General features: G+C 43.8%; 1 protein-coding gene across 1 annotated transcript in view; it reads left to right on the top strand.

Annotated features, from left to right (window-relative positions):
* The first annotated feature begins 575 nt into the window (after nucleotides 1-575).
* The window catches only part of SCARB2 (scavenger receptor class B member 2), a 72,099-nt gene continuing 61,394 nt past the window's right edge, over nucleotides 576-11,280 (top strand). Inside the window, exon 1 of the mRNA XM_061192382.1 lies at nucleotides 576-919. Within this exon, the coding sequence (XP_061048365.1) occupies nucleotides 803-919 (117 nt within the window). The 5' untranslated portion in view covers nucleotides 576-802. The remainder of the gene's footprint in view (nucleotides 920-11,280) is intronic.

The raw sequence follows: 11,280 nt of genomic DNA, 5'->3' as shown, positions 1-11,280 counted from the left end.
CAATCTTGCTTTTTCACCCGCGATGTCTGAACACAGCTTTTTCTTCTCCAAATGCTTCTTCCCTCCCTTGCACACACCCCTCACGTGACAAACCCTTACCCATCCCCCAAGACCCAGTTCAACTGTGAGGTCCTAGGTCGCCGGGGCAGAGGTGTGGTAGGCACAGATCTCAGCACGCCCCTCGTAAAAGCACTTGTTACATTGCGCCTTAATTACGGTTCACAGTGTCCCCGCTAACTTGTGAGCTCGTCTAGAGCAGGCGCAGTGTCGTATCCATCCTGAATCCCCCGTGCTTGGCACTCGGTAGGCCCGCAGCTCGTATCTGAGGAGGCGGTAGAGCCGGGGAGGGCAGGCGATTTTCCGGGGTGGGCGCGGGGCCTGCGACGAGGGGGCGGGGGGCGCTGCCGGGCGGGGGTCAGGGAGCCGCTGGCGCTGGGAGGCCGCCGGGACTGGCCGCGGGTCGCGCGGGCCGAATCGCGGCAGCCGCTGCGGGGCACATGACTGCGGGCTCAGCCTCCGCCCCGCCCGCTTCCCCGCGCAGCTGCTGGCTGTTGCCTCCCGGGGCTGCGGAGAGCCCGGCCGGCGAGCGTCCCCGCCCTGCGCGCTCCCTTCCTCTCGCGAGCTGCGCCACAAGGGCGTCGCGGCTGCCCCGGCCGGGGAAAGCGAAACCAAAGCGGGCCTTCCACTCCCCACCGGCCGGCGGGGGGCCGCGGAGTCGGGAGCGCGCGCATCGGCCGGGCCGCAGGCGCCCGAAGGTCCCGGGTCTTCCGGCCGGCCGCCCGGCCCGTGAGCGGTACGCGGAATGGGCAGGTGCTGCTTCTACGTGGTGGGGACCCTGTCCCTGCTTCTGCTGGTGACCAGCGTCACGCTGCTGGTGGCCAGAGTCTTCCAGAAGGCCGTGGACCAGACGATCGAGAAGGTGAGGCGTGGCCGGCTGCGTGTGTGTGTGTGTGTGTGTGTGCGCGCGCGCGTGTGTTGGGAGGACACTTCCAGCCCACCCTCCCTCTGCTAAACCTTGTGCAGGGAGGATCTGCACCCCGGCGAACCCTCTAGACTAGAGCCCTGCTTTCCTCCTTGTCTTCTTGGGGTGGGTTGGTAAGGGTTAAAGAAGGAGGAGAGGAAAGAGAACGCTTCTGTTCCTTTTAGAATAATAAACGAGACTACGGATCTAGACTTTTAAAGAAAGATTCCACTTCTCTTCTGTCGTTTGCATCCTCGCCCACCCCGAGCCCTCCCTACGCCCCAATTTCTGTTGGGCCCAAACTCATTTCCCTCCCACTTTATGAAGAAACAAAACTAAATGAAAGACCCCACAGGTGTGTTGGCTGCTTGCTGTGGCCTTGGAAGTGATGTGGGGTGGGGATGAGAAGCGGGTGTGTGGTCTATCGTGTCCTTGCCTTCCTGGGCTGAGCCCGCCCTTGGTAGCCAGGCCAGGCCTCTGGGCTGGGTGACTTTACAGTCCATCAGAGTCTGTGTTTACCGGCCGACTTAGATGTTTGATATCTTGTACCAGCAGTCTGTGTTGCTTTGTTTCACCTTAGATTCTTGCTCTTCTCAAACAGCCGTAAGCTTCAGGCAGAGATACATTTAGATCCTTAAAAGAATCTGAGCCCGTCTCTTCCCCCTAGATGTGTGTGCTGGAGAGCTGGTCATTTCAGATTTTTCCATCCTATGATTTCACCAGTAGTCATTTCTTCTGCCCTTTCACCCACACCCACCAATCTGTGTGGAAAGAGGAACCAGAGAGAGTTAATGGGATCGCTTTTTCCTTTAAAAAAAGATTATCAGAGCAGCCTTTCTTGTTAGCACCCATAACTGCATGCCTAATTTCCTTGATCACTGCACTCCCAGTTAGCAAAATTGTTTCGTTTCAGGTGGCAAAAGACATATTCCTTTAATAGAGGCTTGACTTTAATATACTTGTAATATAATCCACCCTGTTACTCCCAGTTCTTAATTTTTTCATTTGAAGACTGTGTCCTGTCTTGTCTACATCAAAAAGAGAAGAGAGAAGAAGGATGAAAATCAAATGAGTAGGTTGGGTTAATTGTGAGAAGCTTAGTAACATAATTCCTATTAGAAGAATTTGTCTCATGTGATAATTATCTTTGATCCCCACAGTAGCCAGGGATGATTGAAGGGAGATTTTAATTTTGGCCATCGAATAGAGTGGAAGGAACCAAGACAGTTTGGTTCCATTCTTGGCTTGTTATATTATGCCTTGCATTGGGCAAGCCCTGTAATGGTTTCTCTTTACTTTTCTCAATTGCAGAAGAGGCAGCGTAATGCTTCCCTCCTTGGCCCACACCCGCATCCTGGGGGATACTCTGAGCATTAACTGGGCCTTCCCTGTCGAGCATTTTAACCTCCCTGAAGACAGAGATTTGCAGAGACCCAGCAATCTCTTTTCCTCCCTAGAACCTGGAAGGGCAGGATTTTATGTGACATTTCATTTGGTAGCCCTGCTAATTGTTCTGGCACCTAGTGTAGTGCCTGGTACATGGTAGTAGCTAAAAAGCCTGCTGCCTCACTTTTGATCGTTTTACTTGAAAGAACAGTGTCCTAAGAATCAGCAGAACTTGGTTAAAACTCCTTTTTCTGTCACTAACAAATACTTGGATTAAACTGGACAAGCCAAGTAGCAAAGTATTGAACCTCTCAAACCCTTAGGTTCCTCATCTTGAAAATGGAGGTAATAAGAATACCTACCTTTGGGTTGGTGGAAGAATGAAATAAAAGGATTGATGGAAAGCATATAGCACAGTCCCTCCCAAGCACCTGACTTTGTTATTGTTATTTGTATAGGCAACATATTTGTACAGACAACAGTAAACATTTGTTATTGTTTCCAGCTATTCGTTTCTCATCTAGGAACTGAAGCTTATATAGTAGATAAAGTTCCTTCTAGCTTCAAATTTCTGAGATTCTATGACACAGGCATACGACCTGTGCTTGAGAACAACTCTGCAGGTCAGGATATTAAATTTGCCTTTAGGCTTGTTGACGGTTTAAACATCTCCCAGAAATGAGGACACAGAGCTGGCCGAAGTCAGGGCTGGCTAATAAGAGATGGGCTGGCAAGGGAAGCAGTGAGAGGGCAAGAGACTGTTGACACTTTGCTTCCTATTCACAGACGAAGGAAGAACGATAGCCTTAGGTCTCAGCGATGAGACAAACAGGACAGATTCCCTTACCCTTTGCCAGAACCTGAGGCTCTGGGCAGGTACCAGCTGGCCTCCATCGGGAGCCAAAGCAACTTTGGAGCTGTTTTAGTGCCTCAAGAAATAAAATATAATCACTGATAATTTAACCAAATAACATTGATTGGTGAATATGTGGGGTCTTTTTTAAAGTCAAATGAGTAAAACATTTTCATTGTTGTTTATGTAAAGACAATCAAGTATATGTAATCTTAAAGGGCTCCTTCTTGCCTGGCTACCTCATCTCCTTAGTTGTCTCTTTTCAGAGTTAAGAAGACATAGAATCTTAGATTAAGAAAAAAACCTTAGGCATCACTTAATCTGTTATTTTCTAGTCAAGGAAACTGAGACTGTGTCAATTTTGAAATGGATGGTGGTGGGTATTGAATTACCTTTACCACCTATATGGCACTGGATATGTAGATAAGTGACTTACCAAAGTCCAAATGGAGAGGCTTGGGGGGCAAGCTGGGTCTCCTAATTCACTTTTCCTATCCTGAGGATGACCCTACATCCCGTTGCCTGTGACAGTTCTGGCTTATTTACACCTGTTATCCCGGAGCAGTTACTAGCACCTTCTTTCCTTTCAAAAGAATCCTGGTGACAGTAAATTCTACCCTCACATATCACATTGTCCTCCACTTCTTGGCATTAAAGAGGAGCAATGCTCTCTGAGGAAACGAGGCATCCTCACGCGAGCTCAAGAACGAGCTAGCCGGCTTTTTATAAAGCCGGAAGAGGAAGCTCATAGAAATCCAAGGGTGAGACCCACAGCACAGTCAGGCCTCCTGCCAATCCAGTAGAAACTGGAAAGTCAGCAGGACCAGGCACACTCTGTGTCTCCCACTCGTTCCTCTGCTTTCCCCACCAACCAGCTTCCTCTGTTTCCTCGGGCACAGGCTGTTTCCTCATCTGGAGCTTCCCCAGCCCTGACCCTATATGACTCTTCAGCTGCTGAGCCTCCCATGAACATGCTTCATCTCTCAGTTCCTTCTTTCCGGATTCGTGATAGAGTCGTGTGATTGGCTCAGCACAAGCAGAAACCATAGATCTGTAAACAGAGGCCGTATCCTTGCCAGATTCTTTAACTCCTAAGCAAAATTATCTAACTCCTCCCTGGCTTTTAGAAACATGAGCTGGTGACATCAAAATCATATTGTTTCTTTCAGCTGTTACTAATTCATGGTGACCGTGCGTGCATTCATTACTAATGGTTAAGACAATGGAGTGAACCAGTCGTTCTCAGTGTTGTCCCTAGACTGTAGGGAACCACGTCAGAATCACCTATAGAAATTTAAAAAATAGAGACCCCACCAGCCCTGCTGAATCAGAGTCCTTAGAAACAGCACCCAGGTCAAAGAGCTAACCATGAAGTCTGTGACTGGTTTGGATGGTGATTACGTTAACCCATGTCTTCACTCCTTGAGATGGCAATTCTTTTTTTTTTTTTAACTTTGTATTTTATTCTTTATTTTTGTTTATTTTTCTGGTAAAAAAATACATGCCATTGTAAAAAGTCAGACAACAAAAATTAATAAAAGAAAGATAACCACTGTTAAATATATTGTTGATTAATCTACATTTTTTCATTGTGCATATATAGTAATACATATACTTTACAGAAATGGGGTGCTTCTATTTATTTTTAATTTATTTTTAATTTGCTGTATTTATTTTTAATTTCAACTGGTATGACTAACATATAAAAGAGTTGATAATTCTAGTTGGGGCTATTACTCTTAGTAATTACTATTATTCTGCAGGTTTACATTAAAGGAGATATCTTTAGGGAGGGAGGGGAAGGTTCTAGATTGTGAGAATCGTTTTTGTTTTCTCGTTGAATAAAGTACAAGATTTCATTGTCAGGCCGCAGTGAAGGGGCCATCTGTTCTGCCAGACACTTGCTTGTTTCCCAGGGAAGAATCGGCAGGTGGGATTATAAGACCATTAATGAAAACACAGGATGTTGGCCAAGTGACTGGGCATTAATGGCCTATATCATCAAGATGTATACTCTACATACATGATACATTACATGAAGCGACTGTTCTGTATCAAAGCTGGTAACTAGTCAAAAGCAGCCGAGGAAACTAAAGGCTACATTCAGTGTTTGCTCTCTATATCCAAAAGCACTTTTAGGTATATTCTTTGGCAGTCATCTGTTTATTTAGCAAATATCAATATTTACTGAGTGTGAACCATTTGTGAGGCAGTGTGCTAAGAGCTACAGATACAATGGTAAATGAGACACAGCCCTTACCCTTATGGAATTTATAATCTAATTCAGACTTTTGGGGCTCAGACCCTTTTATTCTCTTAACAATTATTGAAGACCCCAAAGAACCTATATTTCTGTGGGTTATATCTATTGATATTTACAATATTAGAAATTAAAACGGATACATTTTTAAAACACAAGAATACACAAGCACATATTCCGTTAGCTGTCAGAGCAATGACATCATTACAAGCTGTGTGACCTCTAGAAAGCTCCTCTGTATGCTCATGAAAGAATGAGAGTGAAAAAGGCAGATTATGTCTTAGTATTATTATGGAAATAGTTTTGACCTTGGAGAACCCCCTGAGAGGGTCTTGGGGACCCCCAGAGGTCCTCAGACCACCCTTCGAGAACTACTGATCTGGTTTTCATTTAATTAATTTTGTTGATTTTTAGAATAATTTAAAAAATAGCATAATGTCTCTGCTTTATTTCTGTAAGGCCAGTTTGGAAGCTATATTATTAATGTTTTCAAACCACCAGGATTTTGTTTAGCTTGTTATTGGGTTGGCCAAAATGTTCATTTGCTTAGTGAATGTTCAATAAAGTTCTTGGTGAAAATGAAAAATGTGTCTTTTATGGTTACTTAAAACTGAACGAACATTTTGGCCAACTCAATATATATTCATATGTCCTTTTAGTTTCATTAGTCCAGTGTGAAGGGTAGTAGTTTGGGCCACCGGTGATGCAGGTTCAGCAAATCTCCTGTCTTTTCCTGCATGTGAAACAAACTAGACTAGAACGTAAGCAGCTCCATAATTGAATTCCTTGATAATTCCCCTCTAGCCTCAGCCCTGCCAGGGATTTTCTATTCATATGACACAATTTAGTATTTAAAGCTAGCCTGAAAGCTCTCTTTGAAGGTAGGGGTCCTGCCTTATGTAGCTTTGTATCCTCTTCCCAACCTGCTGAATGAATGTCATACAAAATAGATGGTCATTAAACATTGCGTGGATGAATGGAAGAACGAAAACTTAACATCTTCAGGATGATTTTGTTTGTATATTGTTATTTAGCTTCACATTTTTGTTCCGCTCTGTAGGCCAGTGGTCACGTTTGCCTCACTAATAGTTTATGCCTTTAAAATCTGGAAAATTCACCAAATAATCCAGCTTTCCAGCTTCTCCGGAAACATGTGGCTGTTTTGCAGTGCTGACCCCATCACAGTCCTGTGTGGCAGCAGCCTGGGCAGAATAGAGGCTGCTAACCTCCCTCCCTGTTCCCACCACGGTCACACCCCTGTTGTCCCCTGACTGCAAGGCTCAGTGAAGGTGCCCTTTGTCATGGTGCTTGCTCTGCTGTCTTTCATAGAGTAGAGAAATATCTGTTTGTGTCTGATGCTCTTTACCAAAAGAAGGAAAATGAAAGATAGCCTGTGTTTAACAAAATGTGTTTAACAAAAATGGGAGAGGGCATAGTTCTGTGTAGAAGTGAATATTATTGCTAAGATTTGGCTTGCAAATATGTACAAACCTGTGCCTGCTTCACTCATTGACCTTTCCCACGTGGCTCCTTTGGCATCTGAGTTTTCTACTCTTTCTAGAGAAAGCAAGGCAGAAGGCCATTGTTATGGGAATGTAATCATTACTCTTGCAAGTCCCATTTTAAGGATATTACTTTTAATACTATATTTCTGATCGTCCACAGTAATGGAGGGAAGAGGAGACGTAGAACATTACTTATTTCGTCTTTGAGAGATATAATCGCAACCAAACAGGTTGTAAAAGAATGAATGGCTCCACAGATTATACACAGAACCCAGCATTATTGTCACGGCCACATTTCTTATTTATTCACATCTTAAAATACTTTCTGTCATCCACTCCTTCAGCCTCTTCCCCCCAACCCCCCGCTGGCTGGAATCCACATATATTTCCCCAATTTTCACCTGGTCCTTTTGATTAAGTTTATGTCTGGTGGCTGCTTTTTCTTTAGGCTGGCAGTCTCAACCTTGGTGTCACATTTGTAATTACTTGGAAGCGTTTAAAAAGTACTCTAGTGTGTATTTTGTAGCAGGAGCTTTTTCAGGATAACTGTTCCACCTTCTTGTCTTGTATGTAATTTTCTTTAAAGGTCAAGTTTTTTTTTTTAATAAATTATTTATTTGTTTATTTTTGGCTGCATTAGGTCTTCGTTGCTGCGCGCAGCCTTTCTCTAGTTGTGGCGAGCGGGGGCTACTCTTCATTGCGGTGGCTTCTCTTGTTGTGGAGCATGGGCTCTAGGCACGTGGGCTTCAGTAATTGTGGCTCACGGGCTCAGTAGTTATGGCTCGCGGGCTCTAGAGCGCAGGCTCAGTAGTTGTGGGGCACGGGATTAGTAGCTCCGCGGCATGTGGGATCTTCCCGGACCAGGGCTTGAACCCGTGTCTCCTGCATTGGCAGGCAGATTCTTAACCACTGCGCCACCAGGGAAGCCCCCCTTGTATGTCATTTTATAGACAGAGTAGCAGCTTACACATAAACTAACATTTGAACCTCAACTGTCAGATCTCATTAGCTGAAATTGTTGGAGTTGCAATTAAAGCAAAATGAGTTCAACAACAGTGACGTTAAAAAAAAAAAAAAAGCCAAGGCATTTGTTCTTGAGTTAAAATAAGGTCAGAGAATAAGGGTAAAATGTTAATGGCAGCGTATTTCTTTTACCTCAACAGAGAATTTAAAAAGGTAAATAGTGCAAATTACTTACATTACTATAAGAGTCTGCATTGGGTTTGCTTAATTTCAGGGAGAAATTTTTAAAATAATGCAAACCAACTGGTGTTTTGATATATGGTGAGTTTTATTAATCTGGAATCCAATGAGAATCATCCACATGCTATTAGATCAGGTTCTCAAAGTTGGTCTGCATCATCTCTGGGTGAATTCAGACAGTGTAGATGGCAACATGGATGCTGAGTTTCTGTTTAATTATTAAGTAGCACTTTATTGAACTGAAAGAACAACCAGCAGTGCTCTTGAAGCCTGGAAGTTTCCTTTAGAGTATTACTTACTACCATCAAGCCCAATGCAATTCCCTGAGTGCTTGTTTTTATCATCTGGACGTGGCTTATACCAGGACAGCCGGTTCAGCAGCCATCCTTGTGCTGCCTTCCCGAAGATCTCTGTCAGGCTGGCTTGGATGTGTTGTATCTTGTGGCTGTACCAACTCATGTCAGCTCTCAGGAGAAGCAGCTAATCCAGCCCATACCTGGGGGAAGGTGGGCAGTTGAGTGTTGCTGGTGCTTAAAGGACCTGTCAGGGGATGACAGAGGATGGCAGGTGACGGGCTGCGTCAGGTCAAGAACCTCAGACTTTATCCTGTGAGCAGTAGGGAGAGTGTCTGTCCTGATAGGCACTTTTGATAGAACTCTCTGGAAGCTGATGTGGATAATAGCTTTGAAAGGGCCAAGGCTGGAGAGAAGGAGACCAGTTAGGAGACTACCTGTTACCTAATTACCTATTAGGAGACTAGCTAATACTGAACAGTATTGCCTCAGTCCACGCCGGTGATGAAATAGGCACAGGAATAGAAGTGGAGAAGGGGAGGAGGTAAAGTCAATAGGACTGAGTGATTGATTAGGGGAGAAGATCATGAGTCCCTTTTTTGGTCACGTTGCTGTTGAGCAGCCTGTGAGGTATCCAGATGGGGATTTTAGGATGGATCCATACAATTGAAATGATCCAAATAATTTCAGGCATAAGCCCCTCTTTGGGCCTTGCACTGTTACATGCAGGTCAATTTTGTGTCCTTAGCTAAATGTCTTCTTGAAACAGGGCCTATGCTTGTTGGGCATAGAGAAAGCTCTCATTATATACATATTGGCTAATTAACTGAAAGGTAAGTTTTTCAGTCCAAATGATTAACTTGGCTGTTGACATTACAGATTGGCCACGTAACTTGATCATCTTTCCAATACCTCTTTTGATGGTAGTGCCACCATATTATTCCTGGAACAATTCATCATGTTCTGCAGTATACAAAGTCACATTGTAAAACTGATTTGGGACCTTACGCTGATTGTTAATTTAGCATAAGTGGAAAACTCTGCTGGTTACAGGGTTGTCTAGTGGCCCAGGAAGGTCTCGGAGCCCAAATGATGATTTCTTTACAGTTACACGGTCTTTCTGGAGTAGGTTGCCAGATAAAATACAGGATGTCTAGTTAAACTTGAATTTCAGATAAACTACAAATAATATTTTAGTGAGTATGTCTATGCAATATTTTGATTCATTTCAATTTATAAGTTGTTAGCATCCTCCTATATAGACGTCATCTCTCTCTCATACACTTTTTCTTGAATTATTTGAATGCAAGTTGCAGATATTACAGCACTTTGCCCCTGAATCCTTCAGCATTGCATCCTAAGAATTAAAGCATTTTTGACATGGCCTATGCAATATTTGGGACATCCTTGGGCATCCTTTGTTTTTATTCACTAAATCTGGCAGCTCTACCCTGAGGGTGCGATGGTGGGGCAGCTGCTAGAGTGGCCAAGCATGGGCTTTGCAAACCCACAGACCTAGACTTGGTGAGATTTCACTTGACTTACTGGCTCTGTGAGTTTGGGACAGGCGGTGCCACCATTTCCTTATCTGCAAAATGGGAATTCTTACCTTGCAGGGCCAGCGTAAGGCTTAGAGATCCTTTCCATAAAGCCCTAGCACAGCACCTGATTCCTGGAGACTTTCAGTAAGTAGCATTTTAGCAATGATAATTGTCCTTCTCTGAGCTGAATGTCAGGATAGGAGATAAAAATAAAGAAGCAACTGTTTTAGAAATGTTGGCAGCTGTATTTATAAACTCCCCTCTGTTCTCTCATTCCCCTTCCCTACTTAGTGTGTACACACACACACACACACACACACATACAGATGCACACGCACCACCCCACACCATCCACTCTGGGATTTACAGTGGGTTCCGTGACAGCCATTTAGCTGGGGAAGAAAAGAGACATGTTAAAGGTACAGGAAAAACCAACACTCTTGAGAACAAGATTTGAATGGAATCAAAGGTGGTCTGAGACTTGTTTGAATATTGACTCAGCTAAGAGTGACCAGGGAGAGGCCGGTGATGGGGGTGGAGGAGAATCCCGGGTTGTCACAGCACCTGCTGTCACTGTGGCTCTGGCAAGCTGTCAGGGATTGTTCCTGTTAGTAGGTTTTCATTTGCTTTGTTTAGCGAAGGACTCCAGTCTACCAAATGTTTATTTCCATCCTGGAACTTCGTCATCCACTTGAAACTTGGAGGAACAAGTTCACATCAGACTGTCGTGAGAACAGCTAGTCTTACCCTCCCTTCTGGGAACTCTTCCCCTTGTCTTTGGACTTTTTTGGCTAAGCTGGATACAAACCAGGCAAGATAAACTTGGGCAGTTAACCGTCTGTTCACTCACACTGACTGGCTCTTTTGGGGTTCATAATTCTGAGATGATTTTCTTTAATAAATAAACAAGGTTGCAAATCCTTTTTTTTATTGAAGTATAGTTGATTTACAATATTGTGTTAGATTCAGGTGTACAGCAAAGTGATTCAGTAATATACATATATACACACACACACATATATATATCTATATTCTTTTTTTCAGTTCTTTTCCATTATAGTTTATTACAAAATATTGACTATAGTTCCCTGTGCCATACAGTAAATCCTTGTTGTTTATCTATTTTATATATAGTAGTGTGCATCTACTAATCCCATACTTCCAATTTATCCCTTCCCACTCCACCTTCCCCTTTGGTAACCATAAATTTGTTTCTATGTCTGTGAGTCTGTTTCTGTTTTGTAAATAAGTTCATTTGTACTACTTTTTAGATTCCAC

The sequence above is a fragment of the Eubalaena glacialis genome, chromosome 5 (genome assembly GCF_028564815.1).
Source record: "Eubalaena glacialis isolate mEubGla1 chromosome 5, mEubGla1.1.hap2.+ XY, whole genome shotgun sequence".
NCBI classification, from domain to species: Eukaryota; Metazoa; Chordata; class Mammalia; order Artiodactyla; family Balaenidae; genus Eubalaena; species Eubalaena glacialis.
The sequence above is the reverse complement of the archived record's forward strand: the minus strand, read 5'-3'. Positions and strand labels throughout refer to the sequence as shown.